General features: G+C 38.6%; 1 protein-coding gene and 1 pseudogene across 3 annotated transcripts in view; both read right to left on the minus strand.

Annotated features, from left to right (window-relative positions):
• RB1 (RB transcriptional corepressor 1) overlaps positions 1-26026 on the minus strand; it is a 282066-nt gene that overhangs the window by 175249 nt on the left and 80791 nt on the right. For all 3 annotated transcript variants that reach the window (XR_005065830.1, XM_037041693.1, XM_037041700.1), the window contains 4 exons: positions 18815-18853; positions 15083-15150; positions 3637-3747; positions 63-205 (listed from right to left, as the gene is read on the minus strand). Coding sequence is in view for 2 of the 3 variants with exons in the window: in XM_037041693.1 (XP_036897588.1) it covers positions 63-205; positions 3637-3747; positions 15083-15150; positions 18815-18853 (361 nt within the window). In the remaining variant the exon portion in view is untranslated. The remainder of the gene's footprint in view (positions 1-62; positions 206-3636; positions 3748-15082; positions 15151-18814; positions 18854-26026) is intronic.
• On the minus strand, positions 10946-11772 carry LOC118984002 (intraflagellar transport-associated protein-like; annotated as a pseudogene).

Consider the following 26026-nt stretch of genomic DNA (forward strand, 5'->3'; position numbering starts at 1 on the left):
TGTTACAACTTATATCTAAATTTACTTTAACTATTTTAAAGAAATGAAATTAATTAAATTACCTCATCTATATTACATTCATGTTCTTTACAGAGAACTTCAATAATTCTTGTATCATTTTCCAGTTGTTTTGCTATCCGTGCACTCCTGTTCTGACCTCGCCTTGGTGTTCGAGGTGAACCATTAATAGGTATTACAGCTGTTTCTGTAAAATGGTAAATTAGATAAGAACAATTATAAATTCCACTGTATAAAGTAATAAAATAATTTTATTATAACTAGGAAGATCAGAAAAATCCAGTAATATCATGCTACTTTGAATTACTAGGTTTCACTTAAAGACTAACAGTTATACCTATTTATTGTGCATCTATTATAGGTCATGTACTGGTAACAGTTTTTGCCATCCCCATACCATAGGCTCTTCTGGCTCTTCTGCCCCCAACTAGTCCAAAAAGAAAACTGTAAAATACTTAAAGCCAAATATGAAGAAGGCAAGCAAAGAGCCAACTTATAAAGTAATTCTATATTATCCTACTCAGTCTGCAAGGGAAAAACTGTTTTCTATCTTTTAAAGTGTCTTAAAAATAATTAAGTAGTATTTATGGAATCAACTTTGAGATACAGTATAAAAATAAGTGAATTTTAAAAGATTTAGCAAATACTGTAGTAAATTATGATGCTTTTAAAAGATAATATATCAATATAATAACATGATAATAAACACATTTTTTCTTTTTTTTTATTATTGTTCAAGTACAGTTCTCTCCATTTTCACCCAACCATGGCCCCCAGCCCCACCTCTCCCCACCTCCCGCCTTCTAATTTACCCTCTTTCAGTTTGTCCATATGTCCTTAATAAACTGTGATTTTTAAAAAATCCCCTGGATTATTTTGAGCATTTCCAATTCAAAATGAATGTGGACTCAGCTACTAAAGAGATTACAGATGACTATAAGACCAACAGACAATTTACAAGAAATTAAGAGGATATAAGAAGAAAAGTACTATGCTAAGTGAAATAATCCAGGCAGTGAAAGACAAATACCATATGATCTCATATAAGTGAAACCTAATCAACAAAACAAACAAGTAAGCAAAATATAACCAGAAACATTGAAATAAAGAACAAGCTGACAGTAACCAGAAGGGAAGGGAGAAGAGGATAACAGAGGCAAGAAGGGAAAAGTTGTCAAGGAACATGTATAAAGGATCCATGGACAAAGCCAAAGGGGGGCAGGATTGAGGGTGGGATGTGGTGGTGGGTGGGATGGGGGAAAGTAGTGGAAGAAAAATGGAGACAACTGTATTTGAGCAACTATTTAAAAAAAACATGTTACACTATACCACAAGATGCAATCAGTGAAAAATTAAACCATAGGAAACTTGACAGGACAAACCACTTGATCATTTAATAAATAAATTGCAAGGTAAAAAAAAAAGAAAGATGAAGAAGAAACTTTTTTAGAATTCTTAAAATCGTATCAATTAATTACAAAGTATAGATCTCATTTAAATTCTCATTTAGTCAAACTGTAAAAACTGTTTAAATTATTTTTATAAGACAACTGAAAATATGAACTTACTAAATATTTGGTGGTATTAAGATCACTACTGATTCATTTTTAGGTGTGATATGATGGTATTATCATTATGTTTTATAAAAAGACTTTATCTTTTAGAGGTACATACTAAATTTATCAGGATGAAATTGTATGCAAAAGAGTGCTTCAAAATAAAATAGCTGACAGTAAATGGGGCTACAGGTTGACCTTAAGTTTTGTGTTGAAGGGAGGTGATAAATACATGGAGGTGTATTATGCTACTGTCTGCTTTTGTATTCATTTGAAATTCTCCATAGTAAAAAGTTAATTAAAAGTGCACCATATTCAGTCGATTCAACACCTCGTCCTGGTTTCTCTTTAACACTGTACTTAAACATTAAATGTACATAGCATTTATCCAAAAGAACAAAGCCTATCCACCCAAAGTAACATGTATTATGAACTTACTAATATGATAACACTGAAAATATAGAGAAAAACCCATATAAAATCCTTTTTAATTCAGAAAATTTTGAAATCTATTTGTTTTCTATTTTTCCTCTCTCTGTTTGGCATGTGGTTTCTGCCAAGTGACTGCCTTTTCTGTCAAGCCATGTTCAACAAATTTTCAAAATTCTGTTCCAGATTTCATTTTTTCACGAAGTTTTTGTTCACAAAGATTAATTAGGCTTCAGTTTTTCAGTTACTTCAACAACTCTTTGAAACATCTAGTTTTGATCTTTCTTCCATTATTTTTAGTATTATTAATATTGAGTTGTCCAAAAAGTTTTAGTTTTTTCCATATAATGGCTCTAGGAATGCTTGTCTTTAACCTCAATGTAAATAATTTGTTAGACTGCATTGTGATAGCTGTCATATCAGCATGCATTTAAAAAAACTTATAGAAATTGGTGAATTTTTGTGTAGCCATTTTAATATTGATGATAGAAGAAAATCTGCAATATTTTCAGCATATTATGTTTCACTATTTCAAGAAAGATAAATATGCAACTGAAACAAACAAGAAAAGGATTTGTTCGGTGTATGGAGAAGGTGCCATGACTCATCAAACATGTCAAAAGTGGTTTGTGAAGTTTCGTTGTACTACTGACATTTGGGGCAAATCATTCTTTGCAGCTATTTTACGTATTGGATGATGTTTAGCAGCACCCCTGGCCTCCAGCACCCCAGCACCACCAAAAGTCTGATTAGTTTTTTTCTGTAAAATAAAAGACAATAACTTTATTGATTTGGACATTTTGAGTATGTTGGCATGTTGGCATGAAACAGCCAACATACTCAAAATATCCAAATCAATAAAGTTATTGTCTTTTATTTTACAGAAAAAACTAAACAGACTTTTTGGCCAACCCAATACTTTCATCATTTTTGGAGCAAAGCAATCAGTTTAGTCTTAAGTTTACATTTTGCTGTAGTATAATAATTGATTTTGAAAATTTACTCATGATGCTACTACCACAGGAAACAATTACATTCTGAGAGCGATATACTCATCTTTGTTTAATAATATCTAAATATTTACTAGTAGTTACTTTTACTTAAATACATTTCCTATCTCATCACCTATAGAAATACATAAATACAGTTCATATGCAAAAAAATTAGTCACAGAATCATTATAGCACCTAATGATAAAAATGTAATCTGTTCCAGCAGAATGAACCACTCTTTCCCATGCAGTTGCAATTTTATCTGTGCCTTGATTGTGTTTTTTTTACTGGGAAAGCCCTCACTCCAACTTACCACAACACTAACTACTCTTTTCACTCAAGTCAAATGTTGCCTCTTCTATATGGTGTTCATTGCTCTTCCCCAGCTAGGAAAAGTTTCTCATTTTCTGAACTTCCAAGCATTTGCTGGTATTTTGGCCCAGACCACTTTCTACCATATACTAAACTTATTTGCTTACTTGTCTTAATTCCTTCTATAAATTATACACTTCTTGAGGACAGAGTCCATGTCTGATTTATTATAATACCCTAGTCTCTAAAACCACTTTTGGACACATTAGACATTCAGTAAGCAATTGTTTAATGAAGAATGAGGAACATAAAATATTTAAAGTACTTACTATATGGTTCTTTGAGCAATGCAGGAGGTGAAAGTTTGATGAAATAGTCAAGGACACACAGCATTAACTGAAATGAGATCACCAGGTCATCTTCCATTTGTAATACTTCTCCTGAAAAAGAAGATTCATATTTTAAAATAAAGTTAGAGACTGAGATCTTAACATAAGGAAAAATTGTCAGTATGGATGTATCAACAATCACTATAGTCATGTTAAAGATTTTTTTGTAAAAACTCAGTCCAATCTGATATATACAATAATATAAAAATATATAAAGTTATTAAAAATAAAGTATAAGTTTACAATGAGAATTTTAATTGTATTTTATTGATTACGCTACTATAGTTGCCCTGATTTTTGTCCCTTTGCCCCTGTCCACCTAGCACCCACTACTCCCTCAGGCAATCCCCACCATTCTTCATGTCCATGGGTAATGGGTATAAGTTCTTTGGCAACTCCATTTCCTATACTGTACTTTTCATCTCCATGGCAATTTTCTAACTACCTATTTATACTTCTTAATCCCCTCACCTCTTCACCCATTCTCCCCTGATGCCCTCCTATCTGGTGCCATCTGATAGCAAACTTCTTTTCTCTTGCTGCTTTTAAAAGTCTGTCTTTGTCTTTAACCTTTGGTCTTTTAATTATGATGTGTCTTGAAATAAGCCCCTTTGCACCCACCTTGTTTGGGAATCTCTGTGCTTCCTGGACTTGCATGTCTATTTCCTTCACCAAATTACAGAAGTTTTCTTTCACTATTTTTTCAGATAGATTTCCAATTTCTTGCTCTCTCTCTTCTCCTTCTGAAACCCCTATGATGTGACTGTTGGAACTCTTAAAGTTGTTCCAGAGGCTGCTTATACCATCCTTGGGGTTTTGAGTTTTTTTATTCTTTTTTCTTCTGGTTGTTCTGCATGTTTTTTTCTTCGCTTCCTTATTTCCCAAATCACTGATTTGGTCCTCGGCTTCATCCACTCTACTGTTGATTCCTTGTAATTGTTCTTTATTTCAAATAATGTATCCTTCATTTCTAATTGGGTCTTTTTATGCTTCTAAGGTCCTCCCTAAGTTCCTTGAACAATCTTATAACCAGTGTTTTCAATTCTGCATCTGATATGATAGATTGTTTATCTCAATTTTGTTTTGCTCTTTTTCTAGAGTTTTGATCTGTTTTTTCATTTGGGCCATGATTCTTTGTCTCCTCATTTTGGCAGCCCCACTGTGTTTGTTTCTATATATTAGGTAGAGCTTCTTTGACTCTGTGTCTTGGTAGTGTGGCCTAATGTAGATGTCCTATAGTGTCCACTGGCACAGCCTCCCCCATCACCCAAGTTGGGTACTTGAGGAGCATCCTCCTTGGGGGCTGAGTACACCCTCCTCTTAGAGTTGAGCCTTTTGCTATTGGAGGATCAATAGGAAGGATTTACCCAGGCCAGTCAGCTATAAGGATTAGATGTGACTGACCACTGACCACCAACCTCTCTCCTCTGTGGAGAATCAGCTGTGCAGGGTGGTGGTGCTCTGACATGAACTGTAGCTGTCTACTGGGTGGACTGGTGCTGGAGTTCCCCAAGTGCTGCAGGTCAAGGTCAGCCCCCACCTGTGTTTCGCCTGGGGCCACCCTCCCTGACCTTTAAAGCAATCTGAAATGTCTGCTACTGGGGCTGGGCTTGGAGATTTCCAGGGGAACCAATCTGGCTGCTGCTAGGGCTCACTGAAGCCAGCTGTTGCCTGTTTGTTAGGATTTAGGAGCCAAGACCAGCCATTCTTATGGAAAAGCAGCTTGCATGCACCTATAAGTTAGGTAGGACAGAACCGTGTGGGATCTCCAAACTGAGTCAAATGGTACTAGTCAGGTTGATGGAGACTAAGATATAGTACCAGCTTACCTGCTCTGTGGCAGGATGGTTTAGCAAAGGGACAATGGCCTCTGCATACTGTGATACCAGAAACTTCATTTCTCTCTGTATCCCACTGGTGCCTTTTAAGCTGCTACCCTTGTGATAGAGCTCAGATGAAGTGCGTCTGAGTAGGTGAGTATGTGTGTTGGTTCTTTAAGAGGAGTTTCTTGGGACTCCAGCAGTTTCTTCCACCACTCAACCCCTGCTGTTTTTTGTAGCCAGAAGTTGTAAGGATTTATTCGCTGGCACTGGAATTCTGGGCTAGGGGCCTGGTCTGGATCTGGGACTGCTCACTCCTGTGATATCTCTTTCAAATTTGTATACACATGAGTGTGGGACCAGCCCCTTCCATGTGTGTGCCGCTCCTATCAGTCGGGATGATGTGCTTCCTTTAATTCTGTAGTTGTCTGACTTCCATTCAACTTGATTTAGTTTCAGACTTCCACTCTCAGTATCTGACACTCTTGAGTGATGGTTGGTCTATATTTTAGTTGTAATTTTGATGTGGTTGTGGCAAAGAGGTGAGCCATGTCTATCTATGCCACCATCACAAACCAGAAGTTGAGAATTTTATATTTAGATATTATTACTATAATTTAGTCACCATCTCTAAAATATTTTGAGTTTTGCTTTTTTAAACTTACTTTCAGTTTTAGTAAGAGCTATAGAATTTATTACTTCTGAAAATAATTCTGAAGTATGATATATGCTAAACTTATTCTATTTATTTATGAATTCTCATATATTTACCATTTGAAAAAACACCCCCAAATAATACAATAACCAAAGCCATTAAGAAGAAACAAAATTAGTATATATTTGTAAAGTCATCTCTAAATTAATTAATTTGTACAAAATCCTGAAAGTTAATACAATAACTATACAACCAGAGAGCTGTAAAGAAAAAAATGCATATAATAAATACCTGAGGAAAAACCATATAGCTACATAAAATATATAAATCATGATCAAATATAGCTATCACTTATTTCTTTATGGCTCTGTGTTGTACATTATTTGTAAAAGATGTTTGACTCACTTTTTATATTCTTGGTATGAAACCACTAAACCATTAATAATCCCAACAAATACTGATGGTGTAGAAATTGTCATAAAATAGGTAACCCTGAATCAGGTAGGTTTTATAGAGCCAAAGGAATGGTACAAACATTTAAACAAAAAGGTTTAAATGTTTATAATAAATTTAGAATTTATTAAGACATACCATAGAGATAATAAATGGTATGAAGGACTTTCAGTTAAAATTAGTAGAGTGAAGTCAAATCAAAGAATCTCTCTGTTCAATATTTAATAAAAGAAAAAAATATACTGGTTAAGTGCTAGCACCATCACCAAATTTGAGAGATATTGACTCCAAGAGTACCATTTTTTCCTCTTCTTATTCTTACTTGGAGGAGTAAAAATTGCTGATGAGAGAAGGAGAAAAATGGAGGAAGTAAACAACTATCACTAACTTTCTGAAATACACAGAGAATCCAGGCTGGGGTACAATCTGAAACCTAATACAATCCCACTATGGTAACAGGATATAACTGCCACAAGAAAGGTTCCGTTTTAGAGTTCATTCTAACAAAACTCTCAGAGCAACAAAGACACATATCATTCTAGAGGAATTCTCCACTTTCTCCTTCTCCCTCTGACTATAAGTAAGTATGGGGGTGGGAAAAGCCTGCTCTTATATTATCACTCTTTGGGGGAACACAAGTCATAAATATTGTGCAAAGTGAGTAAAGGAAGATTTATTCCCACCACCCCAGAGACAAATAGAACAGGTGGGGCTGACACATGAAGTCCTACCTACATGGGGGGAAAAACACAGGGATCATTATGCAAACATATTACAGAAAAGAAAAACTAGACTTCCGCCAAGATGGAGGCATAGGTGGAAACACTGTGCCTTCTCCCACAACCAAGTTTGAATAAAACAAAGATTTGGAGAAACAAGGACACAACCAAAGGACAGAAAATTGAATTATACGGAAGTCCGGCTACATCTAACCGTTCAACGGGGACGGTAAGAGGGGCGGAGCCAGCAGCGAGCATGGTCGGGCAGGACAGGGCCCCCGACCCAGGCGCGCAGGCAGACGGGAACCACTTGGGGTGCGGGGCAGACCGTGGGCGCATATTCGTGCACAGTGAGACAGACCACGCAGGCCCCAGGGGGCGAGGGCTGACGGCGGTGGCACACTCGCGAGCAGTGGGACGAAACGCATGGGCCCAGTGACGGCAGCAACTGCGGCACCGGTGAGGGCCGTGGTGGCAGGCGGCGGACAGGACGCCATAGTCCCTCTTTGACCCCACCCCCACATACAGCGTTAAAACCCTGCGACTTAGTTGCCCTGCAATACCAGTGAGAGCCATTGTCCCTCTTTGACCCCGCCCCCATATACAACGTCACAACCCAGTGACTGAGTTGCCCTGTTCTAGTGAACATTTTAGGGCTCTGATCCTGCTATGTAACAGGCACAAACAACCCGAAAGATGGCACAAGAAGAACTCAAAGTCCAAGAGCCAATAACTCTCAGCGACCAAGAAATTGCCAGCCTCTCAGAAGCACAATTCAGGACACTATTTATCAGGATGCTCACAGAACTGGTAGATTATAGTCACAAATTAGAGGAACAAAGTCACAAATTAGAGGAATATATGAAGGCTAAACTAATTGAAACGAAGGGAGATGCACAGGAAACCAATAGTGATGGAAAGGAAACGGGGACTCAAATCAATGGAATGGGCCAGAAGGAAGAACAAAACATCCCACCAGAAAGGAATGAAGAAATGAGAATTCAAAAAAATGAGGAGAGGCTTAGGAACCTCCAGGACATCTTTAAACGTTCCAACATCCGAATTATAGGGGTACCAGAAGGGGGAAGGAAACAGCCACAAGTGGAAAATGTATTTGAACAAATAATAAAGGAGAACTTCCCCAGTCTGGCAAAGGAAATAGACTTCCAGGAAATCCAGGAAGCTCAGAGAGTGCCAAAGAAGTTGGACCCAAGAAGGAACACAACAAGGCACATCATCATTACATTAGCCAAGACCAAAATGAAGGAGAGAATCCTAGAAGCATCAAGGGATAAGGGGACAGTCACCTACAAAGGAGTACCCATCAGACTGTCAGCGGATTTCTCAAAAGAGACCTTACAGGCAAGAAGGGGCTGGAAAGAAGTATTCCAAGTCATGAAATCAAAAGACCTACATTCAAGATTGCTTTATCCAGCAAAACTTTCATTTAGAATGGAAGGACAGATAAAGTGCTTCTCAGATAAGGTCAAGTTCAAGGAGTTCATCATCACCAAGCCCTTATTATATGAAATGCTAAAGGGACTTATATAAGAAAAAGATGATGAAAAATATTAACAGTGAAAGGACAGCAAACACACAGTTATTAACAACCACACCTAAAACAAAAGCAAACCAAGAGGACAGCTAGATCAGGAGTGGAACCATAGAAATGAAGAACACATGGAGGGTTAGAAACAGGGGGGTGGGAGGGGGAGAAGGGGGGAGAAGGCACAGAAAATAGCATAGATGGTAGGTAGAAAATAGATAGGGGGTAGGGCAAGAATAGTGGGGGAAATATAGAATCCAAAGAACTTGAGACACGTGGTTATAAACTAAGGGGGGGAGAATGGTGGGGGAGGGAGGGTGTGGGTGGAAGGGATTGAAGGGGGGGAATAGAACAACTGTAATGGTATAATCAATAAAATATATTAAAAAAAAAGAAAAACTATAATCACAATATAGAAAAGACCGATAGAAAAGCCAATCTGGAAGACAATCTATCACAAGAAAATGTCCTATGAGTCCTTACACTAAGTTAAAAAAAACACATTTCATAGAAACAAGAAGCTAGACAACCTAAGAAAAACTTGAGGACCAAATAATAGCATTACAAACACAGTTAAGCTCAAAACAGAAGAAAGGCTTGAGATAAAAATAGTTAATACATAAGAAAAACACCAAAGATTAGACTAGTATGAGAAGTCAACTATAATTGTAAATATTTTTACAAAGAAAAAGAACATGAGAGAAGACAGTAAATGTGTAGGACAAAAACTATCCAGAATAAGATAATGTTTCTGAAATATAACAAAATACAGAATAGTACATAACTGAATAAAATTATATTTCAAAATGTAGTATGTTAAGATATATCTGAAAAGAGAACTTCAGTATACAAAGGGATTACTTCCAAGAAAAACTAATAAAAAATAATAAAAATCAAGAGATATCCTAGTTAATGTGTTAAACCTTAAATTAAAAAAAAATCTACAGGTATACAGGAAGTAAATGAGGAGAAAATTAAGCAAGACACAGATTTCTCAATGATGTTCAACACCAAAAAACAGTGTCCTTAGGAAGACAAACAAGATACAAGAATAGGAGACACATCCAAGTTGTCCTTCAAGTATAAATACCATGACCATCATTCACAAACATGCCAAACACAGAAAATGTGAGGCCAAACATGGCAATCTTTTGAGAAAATACCTTCTAGTAAACTCTAGCCAGGTAAGAATGAATCGAAATAAAAAAGTCAAAGCCCCGGCTGGTGTAGCTCAGTGGATTGAGCACAGGCCTGCGAACCAGAGGATGGCGGTTTGATTCCCAGTCAGGGCACATGCCTGGGTTGCAGGCTGGTTCCCTGCAGGCCAACTCCCAGCAGGGGATGCACAAAAGGCAACCATACATTGATGTATCTCTCCCTCTCTCCTTCCCCTCTAAAGATACATAAATAAATAAAATCTTTAAAAATTTTTTTAAAAAAGTCAGAAATAGAGCAGTTAGGATACAGAATTCATAATCCTAGAATCCCTTTAAATATAGAAACAAGACTAAATAAGTGTGATAATTAATAATTATAATTACAGAATAGAATGTAAATGTTATAATCTTTTATAATGTAACAATAGCAATAACCTAAGCAAATCTGAAAGTGAAGAATAAAAAAGGTAATGAGAAGAATGAGAATACTAGCATTCTTTTACTTCAAAGCAGATTAATATACATTACTTTATATCAAAACACAAAGTTAAATAAAATATTCTAACCTTTTAATTTTTTCATAATATTTTTCATAACATTAGAGAAATATTATAGGAATAACACAGTTTAAGAAAACATTTATCTAAACTAAGCAAGCCCCTCCATTTTTCTCACTTATTTTTTTCTATAAAATTTGAGTAAAATTAATTTTTATATTTTAAATGTAGTGCTAAAATATGATCCTATTTTTAGAAAATTAATCTGTTTGTGAACATACACATACACCCACCTATTTTTACCAGAATGTATGCACAAAAATATATCTGGAATTACAATCTCATAATTTTATTTTATTTTTTTACAATAGGTCTATCTTTTAGTCTACTGTTGCTTGAATAAGAACAAAATAAAAAACAGGAGGATGTCTTGGTGAATCAGTCACTGGGTTCCTCCAAGTCTGTGTTGGTGTTCTCTAGGTCCTGCTTGGATAGGTCTTTGATGGCATCTATCTCTGCAGGAGTGAACTTGGGGGTGAGCATCACAGTGTTGTACTCAAATTAATCATCAAGATGGAAGAGCTGAACTTCATCCCTGAGTATCTTGTCCCTGTGCTTGTCCACTCCTTTCACCGTGGGCCTTGGCTTAACTCCAGGGGTCAGGGGCTGGGCCATGGAGGAAACATATGAAGGGACACCAGTGCTTACGTCCTGCTCCACTTCTCCAGACAGCAGCAGCAAATTCTTGTTCCTTTGGGGCTCATCTCTTCATCCACATCCAAATCTTCTACTGCTAGGAAATTATCTACCTTCACCTTTCCAGCCCAATTCAGATCACCTTAAAAGGAGCTGCCAGCACTCTGGCCTTCATCCAGCACTATCTGCTCCTCTTCTGAACACTGTGATGAAGTATGAAGAGAGACGGCTTTATTTCCAAGGGAGTGATTATTCGGTTCATTTCCTTAAGAATGCTGTGTTGAAGTAGGTATGTTTTGTGAAGAATTAGTTCCAAATGCACCTCTCTTGGTTACATTACCCTCTTCTGAAGGATGAGTAAAAGTGCTCAGAAATTCTTCATGTTTGCTTATGACAATTAACAAACTTTCCAAGACTTCTTCAATTACTTGATTTTCATCCATGATCTCCAATGCTGATATTTGGGCAGACATCCCTATTCACAAGGCCACATTCCCTAGTTTTTCCCCTTGGTTCCAATCTAGTCACTTTGCACATTTTTTTTTAGAATTTATTTATTTATTTAGCTTTAGAGGAGAAGGAAAGGAGAGAAGGAGAGAAATATCAATGTATGGTTGCCTCTCGTGAGTCCCCTGCTGGGAACTGGCCTGCAACCCAGGCATGTGCCCTGACTGGGAATCGAACCGCGATTGTGTGGTTTGCAAGCACACTTTTGACGCCCTTATTCAGAGAAACATCCTAGGAGTCTCTATTTTTTTTTAACTGCCTAACCTAAAAGCTGTAGCCTTTATTAACTGCTCTAACTAATTAATTAAATTTATTGGGGTGACATTGGTTAATAAGACTACATAGGCTTCAAGTGCATATTTCTATGATAGATGATCTGTATATTGTATTGTGTGCCCACCACCAAAAGTCAAATCATCTTCAGTCAGCAGTATTTGGCCCCTTTACCCTTTATAACATCCTCACTTTCTTCCATCTGGCAACCACCATACTGTTGTCTGTGTCTATGAGTTTCAGTTTTATATTACACATATGAGTGAAATCATATGGTTCTTAGCTTTTTTGACTAACTTTTCACTTAGCATAGTATCTTCAAGGTCCATCCATGTGGTCACAAATGGCAGTATTTCATTGTTGTAAACCGCTCTGCCTGGTTTTAGGAACTATATCTCTACCCCTTGTGGCTAAGGGCCAGGGATGACCTTTGGAGTGCCAACCACAGGAGACAAAGCATCTCTGGTAGCAAACGCTGCTTCAGTTTCTTCTCCCTGGCCCCAAAGCATGGTCGGAAGTCAATGACAGGTAAGACCCCTCACAGCGGGAGGCAACCTAAGCTAGACTCGTTCACTTGGGAGGCCTTCATGGAAGGACTGGGGGCGGGGGGGCTGCAACAAAGAGCAATGGACTCTCACCCCCTGGGCTTTGAGATAGCCCGAGTCCCCACGTTCTCTGGGAGAAGCACTTCCTGGTTCTAACCCCCTAAAGCCTGAATACCTGTTGGGAGAGGTGCAGCTCCTTGCCTTGCTAGAGGGTGTCCTGGGGAAAAATCTGGCATCACAAAGACTTCCTGATAAACCTGTGAAATCTGCTCTGCTAAGAGTGCTTTCATTCATATGTTAAGGGTTCGAGCAGGAAAAACTCTGTTCCTGACAGATTCTGACTCATAGTAAGCCCTCAGATTTCTTTGAAATGTTATCTACTGTTTGATCCTTGCCACCCTGTATTCCTGTGTATTAGAAACCAATAAAAGGCCCTGGAGGAAGGGGTTTGAGGCCTTTTTCTCCTTGGAGAAACTGGCCGCTGCTGGCCTTTGTCTCCCCTGAGAAACTGGCCACCAGCCCACAGCCTTTTCCCAGCAGGGAAAATGGCCACCCCTCCTCCCCAAGCAGATCCCGTCATGTCTTGGCCATATTCTCTCTCAACCACGGCAACTGGGGGGACTTGTGATTAAAGTTGCCCCCACATTTCATCTTTTCTTATGACTTAGAGTATTCCATTGCATATATGTACCACATCTTTATGCAATCGTCTATTGAAGGACACTTGGATTGTTTCCATGTCTTGGCCTCTGTAAATAATGCTGTAATCAACATAGGGGTGCACATCTTTGTGAATAAATGTTTTCAAATTTGGGGGGTAACTTAGATAACCTAGGAGAGGAATTGCTATATCATGGTAACTCTATTCTTAATTTCTTGAGGAACCTCCATACAGTTTTCCATACTGTCTATGCCAGTTTACCTTCTCACCAGCAGGAATGTGGCTTCCTTTTTCTCCACAACCTCTCCAGCACTTATTATTACTTGTCTTGTTGATGACAGCCATTCTAACAGAGGTGAGGTGGCATCTCATTATAGTTTTGATTTGCACTTTCCTAATAGCTAGTGAAGTTGAGCATCTTTTCATATACCATATTTTTCAGACTACATGATGCACTTCCCCCCCCCAAATTTGGGAGGAAAAGAGGGGTGTGACTTACAGTCCAAATGTAGCTTACCTGACTCGCTGTGGCCGGGGTCGGTGGTGGAGCAGGGTCACAGGTTATTAAATATTTTACATTTTTTGCTTCAAAATTTTTCCCCTATTTTCCTCCTCTAAAACCTAGGTGCATCTTATGGTACGGTGTGTCTTATACTCCTAAAAATATGGGACATGTCACCAATTTGTATGTCTTCTTGGGAGAAGACATACAAATGTCTGTTCAGGTCCTTTGCCCATTTTTTTAATTAGACTGTTTGTTTCCTTGGTGTTGATTTGTATGAGTTCTTTATATATTTTGGATATTAATGCCTTCTTAAGCTGTTGTTTGCAAATATCTTCTCCCATTCAGTTGCTTGCCTTTTTGTTTTGCTGGTGTTTTCTTCTGCTGTGCAGAAGCTTTTTAGTTTGATATAGTCCCATTCATTTAGTTTTGCCTTTATTTCCCTTGTCTTGGGGTCAAATTCATAAAATCCTCTTTAAAACCAATGTTGATAAGTTTAGTACCTATGTTTTCTTCTACGTAATTTATTGTTTCATATATTTATTGGTCTTTGATCCATTTAAAAATAACTTTTGTACATAATAACACACTGTGGTCTAGTTTCCATATTTTGCATGTGGCTTTCCAATTTACCCAGCACCACTTATTGAAGGGGCTTTCTTTCCTCCATTGTATAGTTTTGGTTCCTATATACATCTGCTTTTATTTCTGGGTTTCAATTCTGTTCTCTTGGTCTGTGTCACTAATTTTTGGCCTAGACCATGCTATTTTTATTAAGTTGCTCTGTAGTATAATTTCAAGTCATTTAGTGTGATACCTTCAGCTTCATTCTTTTTTCTCAGGATTTCTTTGGCTATTTGGGGTCTTCTGTGATTCCATATAAATCTGATGATTTTTTGTTTTATTTCTTTAAAAAATGTCATAGGGATTTTGATGGCAATCACATTAAATCTGTATACTGCTTTGGGTAATCCCATAATTTTAACAATGATTACTCTGGCATGAGTTTTGGTTATCTTTTCTGTTTTGTTTTTTTTTAATATTTTGCTGTACTATTTAAATTCTTTTAAGTCTATATCATTCTTGTAAAAACAGTAAGATTATTCCTTAAAAAAGAGAAAGATGGAAGGAACAGATGTTACAAACAGAAATGAAATGAGAGATTATTCTCAGTGCTGCTTCCAGTACTAGAACTATAAGAATTTACTAACAGTTAACAATCCACACAAAAAGCTGGGATTGATTTGGGATGATGGGTGGGGAGGAAACTTTAAATTGAATAAAACTTTGAGCTCAGTCCAAAAGAATGATCATTACATCAAAACATTAGGATATAAAAAACATAATGACTTTACCTTTAGCTAGTAAAAATGTGATCCAAGAAACTTTTAGCACCAAAACAGAATTTATTTCGGTAGTAATCCTAGTAAACAAATAGAAAGAAGAAAGCAAATTTTATAAAGCTAATCAACTATATCTGATTTCCCCCCCTTTTTTAAATTATAGACCTGAGTTAATTATATAATAAAACATAGTCTATTTAAATACACAATTTGTGACCAGAGGGAAGAGGAGAGAGAATTTCATGGGAAAAGGGGAAGGGTTTACAGGAACAAGTATAAAGGACACATGGACAACAACTAGGGAAGGGGTGGAAATGGGAGGGAGGTGGGGAGGGCTGGGGGGTGGGCTGAGATGGGAGTAAAAGACAGAAAACTATACTTGAACAATTAAAATAAAATAAAGTATCTTTATAAAAAATTAAAAAATAAATGCACAATTTACACATAAACTTACTACTTTATTTATATTTTGCCCTAGAAGGAAACATTTCATTTAAAAAATGGAATATCTCAATTCTAATCTAAAAATATGCACAGGAAGTATTATACTAAACTGCACTTGGTTTCTAGTTACTTAAATATTTTCTGCTCTTTGTTTTGTATTGGGTTGGCCAAAAAGTCCATTACATTTTTTCCATAAAATAAAAGACATATTTTTCATTTTCACAAATACCTTTATTGACTTGGATATTTTGAGTATGTCAGCTATCCCCCATGTGGTATAATGTTGATTGTTCTCAATTAATGTCCCCATTTGATTGCTATCAACTTCAACTGGCCTACCCAATTGTGGAGCATTGTCCAGTGAAAAATATCCAGCATGAAACTTTTACAAACCACTTTTGCCACATTCAGTGAGTCACAGTACCTTCATACAATGAACAAATTTGTTTTTGTTTCAGTTGCATTTTTACCTTTCTTGAGTAAAGCATAATATTCCAAAAATGCTGCATATTTTCTTCTATCTTCAATATTAAAATGGTTACAAAAACATTCACCAATTTTGAAACTTTTTTTAAATGCATGCTGATAGGAGAGCTGTCAAAATACAATGTAATAAAATTGTCTCAAATAAAGTTAATGACACCTGGCTGGTGTTGCTCAGTGGATTGAGTGCGGGCCTGCAAACCACACGATCGGGGTTCGATTCCCAGTCAGGGCACATGCCTAGGTTGCAGGTCATTTCCCAGCAGGGGACACAGGAGAGGCAACCATACATTGATATTTCTCTCTTTCCCTTCCTCTCTAAAGATAAATAAATAAAATCTTTAAAAATAAAAAAAGTTAATGACAACTAAGCACTCCTAGAGCCACCTTACAGAAGAAAACAAACCTTTTGCCAACTCAATAATTAAAATCAACACAGTGAGCAGAAAAATAAAGGTTTCGGTTATTCTACTTTATCAAATTAACATTATGCCTTAATTTTCCATAGTCATTCCCTTTGGAATTAACAAATGAAATTAATAATTAATTGGTAATTATTAAATATACAACTTCGCTTTATATTACCTTCAACACTACTATTAGAATGGGGCAGAAAGTTTTATACTACTCATTCTTTTTCCAAAGAAAACTCTGTAGAGATCTTAATATAGATTTTCTGTTGGGATCCACCCTGCCTGGTTTCAGGAGCTGAAAACCCCCATGGCTAAGGCTGAGTGAGTGACCTTTGGACCATAAGCCACTAAGGAGACAAAGCTTATCTCCCTGGCAGGGGCACTGCTTCTGCTCCTTTTTTCATACCTGGCCCCCAATGCTTGATTAGTTAGCCAATGACAGGTAAGATTCCCTAAGGGGGGAACCACCTAAGACAGCACAATCACATGGAGGCCCCAAAGAAGGACTCGGGAGGCTAAGGAAAAAGGGGGTGATGGACCCTCGCTCCTAGGCTTTAACGAAACCTGAGTACTCATTCTGTCTCCAAGAAGTCTCCTAAAATTCCTTGGCTATCTTGCCTCCTCTGCTTGACTGAAGCCTGAAACAGTGACAGACGGCCATGCAGCCCTGTGCTGGAAAGGGCAGGCTCCTGGGTGATCAGGCCTGAGAAAGGATATGTAAAATCCCGTGAAGCCTGCTTTGTTAAGAATGCTCTTAGTTAAATGATAAAGGCACAAGCAAGAAATGAGTTTGTTTCCCAAAGTTTTGTAGCCTCTTACCTGATAGACCCTGACTCAGAAGCAGCCCTAATAGTTCTTTATATGCTATCTACTGTTTGATCCTTACTGCCTGACAATGATTAATGAGCTGTACCTGTGTTTCTGTGCTAACTGAAACCTGATAAAGCCCTGTCTAGGCAAGGGTGGGGCACACTCTCCTTGAGAGGGTGGTCAAGCCACTCTGAGATGCGCCTCCCCTGAGAAAGCAGCTGGGCCATCCCTTTTCCTCCACAGGACTAGTAGCCCCTGTGAATGTCTCATAGCCCCTGTGAATTGCAGCATCCATGATGCCGCGGGCACTGCAGGCCAGTGCCCATGTCAGTTGGCGCCTGGAGCAGGGACCTAAGGATTTGGGACCTACTTGACCCAGAAGCTACAAGTCATCACTGTGGACAACACACCAACTGGGTTGGAACACGCACATCAGCCCAGGTGGGCTGACAACCCTGAGCACTTTTCGGGAATGTTGTAGGGTGTGTTGGATTACAGAGGAATAGGGGTTTTCTTCCTAGGTCGCCCTCTCTTGCGACCGCTTTGCAACCGTACCTTCTTTAGTAAGCAGGAGTCTTGCTCCCTCTCCCAAGCATTTGCTGACTAGGTATAGATTTGGGAGAAAGAGCAAAGACTTTCCCTTTTAAGAACAACAACTAATTACAGGGCTATCTACAAGCATCTCAGCAATTATTTCTTTCAAGCCGCTTCTTGCGGTCTTTTCGATTTTGCCTCTTCTCTACATCCACCTGCATAAGGAAAAGCGACAGTGAATGAGTGTTTTGGTTTGGACCAGACTCCGAAGATCGCTTTCCAGAAGAATTTAGTGTTAGTCCTGGGTTTTGTATGACAGCTTTTGGCATTTGCCCAGCTCCGAAGACAAAAGGCACTTCCTCCCCTACGCTCAAGAAATCCAGTGTTCTCGCGTGAGTCGGAACCTCACGAGGGTGTCTGGGATCAATTCCCGAGACATGCAGGGGCCTTACAGGGACTTCCATTAGCTCACTTAATCTAACTTCTGACTCATCCAGGAAAGCAAAAGTTGGTCGCCTAGCGCTTCGAGCCCCCCTGCCACTCACAGTCTTAAACACGTGGGGGAGAACCTGAAACCTCTAAGCAGGATTGGGGTATGAGGAAAGTCCACCCCCTTCCTGACTGTCTTACACTAACAGTACATTTCCGAACCACTACATTCTTTTCACTAGCAAGAAGTAGGATTTAAAGGAGCAGAAGCGGCACTCTTGCTAGGTAGATAAACTTTGTCTCCTTAGTCTTATGGTCTGAAGGTTGCTCACTCAGCCTTAGCCATGGTGGGGTTATAGCTCCTGAAACCTGGCAGGTCGGCTACCAAGAATTTTCATATTTATTCTTACACAAAAATTATGCTCTGAGTCTTAGGTGATAAATAAAATGCCTGTAATAGACCTTCAATAAAAATTTAGTCAATGGTTTGCATTTTTCTTACAGCTGATGATACACTGCATTGAATCAACGTCCACCTTACTAGTTCTACCTCTCAACATGTTTGTGATCAGTACAGAAAAATCTTCAAAAAAGACAAAAAGTGAAAAATAACATGTTCTCAACTACTTACAAACTGCTTGGTTGTGTCAAATATATAAGTTCACATGTCCTGAAAGAAAAAAATTATATTAATATTATGGCTTTTTAAAAAGTTACTTTGTAGTTGTTTTCATAATTTAGAAATCAATGTTTTGCTTTTATTTTTTCATTTTTAAATATATTTTCTTGATTATGCTATTACAGTTGTCCTATTTTTTTTCCATTTATTCCCCTGCACCCCCACCCATATTCACCCTGCCCAATTCTTGTCCATGGGTCATACATATAAGTTCTTTGGCTTCTACATTTTCTATACTATTCTTATCATGCTTTGTTAATCTTATCAGAATAAGTTAAACTGGTTCAATTCTACTCCTATTGTTTCACTATTTTTTGTTTCAAACCTCGTATTATACTCTTCCCTTTTCTTATTTTATTTTGCCTTCTTCCTTCCCTTTTTAATTTACATTTTAAATTTTATTTTCTCCCTTTCTTTGCCTCATTTCTAATCCCTACACTTATTATCTCTCCTCACTCTACCCTCTTAAAATATTTTTCTTTCCTTTAATCATCTCATTCTTTTTCCTTTTCTTACAATATTATCCTTTTTACACTTTTATTAACTTTTGCTCTTTTGTTGATGTATCTGAGCAACCAACTCAGAAGATCAAAGAGACCACACCACTGAGTCCCAAAGGACTCCTGCCACAACAGGTCACCCCTCAAAGACAGATAGTCAAAACAGATCAAATAAAGAGAAATAGAAAAAGAGTCACCTAAAACGAGGAGATAAGGACCCTCAATGAAAAGGAAAGGAGGAATCCCCAGAAAAAGAGCTAAGTGAAATTGAGGCAAGCAATTTATCAGACACGGAGTTCAAAGAAAACAAAGTTACAATGATGCTTAAGGAACTGAAATGAACTTTAGGGGAACTACAAGGAAATGAGTATGAACTATATACACATGAAAATAGACACAGAATCTATGAATAAGAACAAGGCAGAAGTAAAGAATACAATATCTGAAAATGAAGAATACACTAGCAGAAATTAAAAGCAGACTAGAGGATGGCAGCGAGGTAGGTGGGAGCAGAGTCCACTCCTCCCTGTGCATGGGTGGAACACCTAGCCAGTCTCTGAGGATCAGAGTGAACAGCCAATGGTATCCCATCATATAGGAAGATTGGAGGCCAAAACAGAAGGCATCGAAAAATCAGATGGTAAGGAAATTGCTTTGGGACGGTAAGGTCCCTGAGACCAGCACGGGTACCAGGGCAGCTGCAGCCCCAGGCCCAGTGCCCACCAGGTCTGCCACAGGATTCTGGAGAGACAGCCAGGTCAACAGTTCCCTCCCCCACCAAAAAGGGAGGTCTGAGCAGCAACAGGATGAACCTGGATGCTTGAAGTCACTGTGGGGAATAAGGATGAAGTGCCAGCCACACAGGGGCAATGTGAACCTGCTGAGACTGGATGGCTGAGAAGAGTTGTGCTGTGACAGACCCTGACACAAATAGTCCCCAGTCTCGTTGCAGAGTTGAGCTCTGTGAGAAGCCAGGCAATTATTTGAAGTGTCGATTCAACAGGAGGAAATTTTTCAAAAAGAAAAAGAGGCACTCAGTGGCTGTTCAGGGAATTCTCCCACAGCAGCTGCCCCTGTCTCCACTGGCTGGGTCCCGGCAGCCTTGCCTGTGGGCCCATCTCTGCTCCAAGGACTGTGGCTGCACCCCTACCCTAGCCCCAGCAGAAGCAGCAGAGGGCGCCCAACCACGCCTGTGACCCCAGTGGTGCACCACCCCCCAGGCAGCCCCCAACACTCCACGGCTGCCGTCCTAGCAGCAGAGGATGCCTGCCATTGCAGCCACTGTCACTGCCGTGCCCCCGCCCAGCAACCAACCAGTGCTAAGAGGAAGGCAGAGACACTCTGCTCCCCACAGAGGACAGCAGCAGAGCTTAGGGAGTCAGCAATCCCCAGAAAGACTTAACTCAGTGGGGGAGCTGAACTACCCTAAAGAGATGCTGAGAGTCCCTAGCATTTAGGACAGCAAAGAGCAAAGAATGTGGTGAGTGAGTTGCCCCTAATTGGTACACCTCAAGGACAGCACAAGTGGTGGACTAAAGGCATAGGATGGATACAGAGGGTACTAGGGGCCTGGCAGCGAACTGAGGAATTGGGCTAGAATCTGGGCAATTACAAAAGGGGGAGGCTCAGAAGAGCCCCCATCCCCACAAAATCACAGGAAGAGAGAAAAGCTAAACAAATTGCCACTCAGCCTGCTGCAGCCAGGAAGATCAGCAGAACTGGCTTGGCCAGTTTAAAGCCAGCAGAAGACTTCTTTTCTCCCTTCTTCCTTTCTTTCTTTTCATTTTTTTTTAAAATTCCCACAAGTCAGACAATAAAATCTGGAGCTGTGAAAGACCAGAGTCAGATCCAAAGAGGAGTCATCCCAACAATTGAGACAGTGAGAAAAATTTCATTTTACTACTCCCAAGAACTTGCAAGTTATTGTATATTTGTATTATATTTATTTTTTCCTTATTTTTATGTCTTTTATTTTATTAGTATTTTTATGTTCTTCTTTCTGTTTTTCATTTCTCTTCTTTCACTTGGTTTATTAAATTGCATTGTTTGACTGGTTTCCCTTGTTCTCTCTTTCATGATGTATTTTTAATTTTCCATCTTTCACTTCACATGTGTTCTAATAGCATACTACTCTAGGTCATGTACTTCCTATTGTTCTTATACAAATCACATAGATTCTGTCACATGATTGTTGTTCTATTGTTATTGTAAATAACTGCTGTTCCATACAATTGTAAATACTTCAGAGCACTCCTTCCAGATCTTAGGTCATTTCACCATCTTCTGGAACTTTATTACTATTGTGGTTAACTCTAAGTTCTTCCACACTACATCTATTTTCTATCCTTTACTCTCACTTTACCTCATAATCTGATCTTCCACAAGCTCACTGCTTTCTACATCCAACCCACAATCCTTCCCCTGCCTAACAAGAGTCTTATCTTTTTTCCACCCTGTGTAAAAACTGGCTAGTTGAGTGAAATATCACAGTTTTACACTATACTTATCCAAAGGATCTCCTATCTCTTCTCTGCGGGTTGGTACTTTAAATCTCAGAGAATATAGTCCCACTGTCTTGATGTATTTTGCCCTTCCCTTCCAACTGATCACATAAAACAGTAGGTGGGAGCTATGAACACCAATATACCTGCTGGAAGAGAAAACTCACCAACAAAGTAACAACCAAATCACAATGGAAGAAGGTAAAGGACTGAGTAGAAGCCACACTAACTTACACCCAGGACCAATCTGGAATTACAGCTAAATGGTGGAGAAATTACCCACAACAAACAACTGAACAAGAGCGAGACAGAAGCCTCAAAATCTTGGACAGACAGAAGAACCAGCTTCAACACAACCTGTCCACACCTGCATAATAGAATACAAGATGTGGTGGGGAGAGTGACCCTCATCTAACCAGCTGGAAGGAAGGAACCAACAAAAAACGACCCAAAACAATAAAAAACCAACGGCATATAGAGAGCCAACATAAATGACAGCCCAAGACCTACGAAATCAGGAGATTAAGGAGACTGCACCACTGAATCTCACAGGTATTCTACTGTAGAAGCTCACACCACACATCCAGGGAGTCAGAACAGATCAATTTAAAAAGCAGAGGCAAAGAAGAAGAGTCTCACAAACAATAGGAAGACAAAGAAACAATCCCCCAATAAAAGGAAAGGAAGAAGCCTCAGAAAAAATGTTAAATGAAACACAGGCAAGTCAACTGTCAGATACTGAATTCAAAGAACTGCTTATGAGGAAGTTCAATGAGCTCACGATGACCTATCAGAAACTACAGGGGAACTACAATGAACTCACTGCAAACTATATCAACATAAAAAAGGAGCCCTGGCTGGCATAGCTCAGTGGATTGAGTGCAAGCCTGCGAACCACATGATCTCAGTTCAATTCCCAGTCAGGGCACATGCCTGGGTTGCAGGCCAGTTCCCAGCAGGGGACTCACGAGAGGCAACCATATATTGATATTTCTCTCCCTCTCTCCTTCCCTTCCCCTCTAAAGATAAATAAATAAATAAATAAGGAAATAGAAACTATAAACAAGGACCAAAGGAAATGAAGAATACAATTTCTGAACTGAAGAACACAGTGGAAGGAATCAAAAACAGGACTGACGAAGCAGAAGATCAGATCAGCGAGCTGGAGGGCAAAGTACAAAAAAAACACCCAAAAAGAGCAAGAAAAGGAAAACAGACTCAGAAAGAATGAAGAGATGTTAAGGATGTCAGATTACAACTGATACCACAAAAATACAAAGGATTGTAAGAAATTACTATGAAGCACTACATGCCAAGAAATATAAACACCTAGGTGAAATGGAGAAATTTCTAGAAAAATATAATCTTCCAAAACTCAATGAAGAAGAGGCAGAAAGCCTGAACAGACCAGTAACACCTGATGAAATCGAAGCAGTAATCAAAAAGCTCCCGACATATAAAAGCAATGGACCAGATGGGTTCATGGGAGAATTCTACAAAGCATTTAAGGATGAGCTAACCCCTATCCTTCACAAATTATTCCAAAAAATTCAAGAAGATGGAACGCTCCCAAACTCTTTTCGTGAAGCCAGCATCATCCTAATCCCAAAACCAGATAAAGACATAACAAAGACAGAAAACATCAGGCCAATATTGCTGATGAACATAGATGCTGAAATCCTCAAAATAATATTGGCAAACCGCATTCCAGTCATGCATTAAAAAGATCATACACCATGACCAAGTGGGATTCATCCAAGGGCTGTAAGGATGGTACAATATTCACAAATAAATAAACATAATACATCACATAAAGAAAAGCAAAGACAAAAATCACATGATCATATCATTAGATGTGGAAAAAGCATTTGATAAGGTACAGCACCCATTAATGATAAAAACACTCAGCAAAGTGGGAATACAAAGAGCATTCCTCAACATGATAAAGGCCATATATGAGACCTATGGCCAACATCATACTCCATGGGCAAAAACTTAGAGCTTTTCCACAAAGATCAGGAACAAGACAAGGTTGATAACTTTCACCACTCCTGTTCAACATAGTATTGGAAGTCCTAGCCACAGCAAAGTACTTGTCTGACAAGTCCTTTGTCAGACAAGAAAAATAAATAAATGGCAACCAAATTAGAAAGAAGAAAGCAAAACTGTCATTGTACAGATGACATGATACTGTACACAAAAAATCCTATAAACACCACCAAATAACTACCCGACCTAATAAGTGAATTCAGCAAAACAGCGGGACACAAAGTCAATATTCAGAAATCAATGGCATTTTTGTATACCAACAATAAAATATCACAAACAGAAATCAGGAAAAATATACCATTACATATGGCCACAAGAAAAATAAAGTACCTAGGAATAAATCAAACCAAGGAGGTAAAAGACTGGTACTCAGAAACGACACAACACTGAAGAAAAAAATTAAGGAAGACACAAACAAATAGAAGCATCTACCATGTTCATGGTTTGGAAGAATTAACATCATCAAAATGTCCATACTACCCAAAGCAATTTATAGATTCAATGCAATACCTATTAAAGTACCAATGACGTATTTCTCAGATATAGAACAAACATTTCAGAAATTTATATGGAATCATAAATGACCCCAAATAGCAGCAGCAATTTTGAGAAGGAAGAACAAAGTCAGAGGGATCACAATACCTGTTATCAAACTGTATTACAAGGTCATTGTAATCAAAACAGCCTGAAAAGACATTAAAAAAGACACATAGACCAATGGAACAGAATAGAGACCCCAGGAATAATCCCAAGTCTTTATGGTCAATTAATATTTGACAAAGAGGGGGAGAAGCATAAAATGGAGTAAAAATAGCCTCGTCAACAAATGGTGTTGGGAGATCTGGACAGCTATATGCAAAAAAATGAAGTTCGATCACCAACTTACACCATACACAAAAATAAATTCCAGGTGGATAAAAGACTTAAGTGTAAGTCATGACATAAAAGTCCTAGAGGAAATCATCAGCAAGAAAATCTCGCACATTCTATGCAACAACATCTTTACTCATATGTCACCTGGAGTAAGGGACATAAAGTAAAGAATAAACAAATGGGACCTCATCAAATTAAAAATCTTCTGCATGGCTAAAGAAAACAGCATTAAAATGAAAAGAGAGCCAACCATATTAGAAAATATATTTGCCAATGATAACCAGACAAGGTTTTGATCTCCAAAATATATAAAGAACTCACACAACTCCACTCCAGGAAGACAAACGACCCAATTAAAAAATGGGCCAAAGACTTGAATAGACACTTCTCCAAGAAGGACATATAGAGAGCCCAGAGACACATGAAAGAATGTTCAGCATCACTAGCCATCAGAGAGATGCAAATGAAAACCACAATGAGATACCACTTCACAGCAGTGAGAATGGCCACCATAAACAAATCAACAAATAAGTGTTGGAGAGGATGTGGAGAAAAAGGAATGCTAGTGCACTGTTGGTGGGAATGCATACTGGTACAGCCATTGTGGTAAAAAGTATGGAATCTTGTCAGAAAACTAAAAATTGAACTGCCTTTTGACCTGGCAATTCCACTGCTGGAATTATATCCTAAGAGCCCTGAAACACCAATCCAAAAGAACTTATGCACCCCAATGTTCATAGCAGCACAATCTACAACAGACAGGTGCTGGAAGCAACCTAAGTGCCCATCAGTAAATGAGTGGATCAAAAAACTATGGTACATTTACACAATGGAATACTACACAGCAGAGAGAAACAATGAACTCCCACCCTTTGTGACAGCATGGATAGAACTGGAGAGCATTATTCTAAGAGAAATAAGCCAGGTGGTGAGGGACAGATACCATATGATCTCACCTTTAACTGGAACATATCAACAAAAGATAAAAGCAAGCAAAATATAACCAGAGACATTGAAATTGAGACCAATCTACAATAACCAGAAAGGAGGTGGGAGAGGGTAATGGGGGGAAGGATTGTCAGGAATTACTATAAAGGACACATAGACAAAACCAATGGGGAGGGTGGAAGCAAGGTAGGGAGATGTGTTTGGTTGTGGTTGGGGGGAGTGGTGGGAGGGTGTTGGGAACCACTCTGCCTGGTTTCAGGAATTGTAACTGCCTCCCATGGCTAAGGATGAGT

This window comes from Sturnira hondurensis, unplaced genomic scaffold (assembly GCF_014824575.4).
Source record: "Sturnira hondurensis isolate 20B ecotype Veracruz unplaced genomic scaffold, ASM1482457v3 Scaffold0000549, whole genome shotgun sequence".
Lineage (NCBI taxonomy): Eukaryota > Metazoa > Chordata > Mammalia > Chiroptera > Phyllostomidae > Sturnira > Sturnira hondurensis.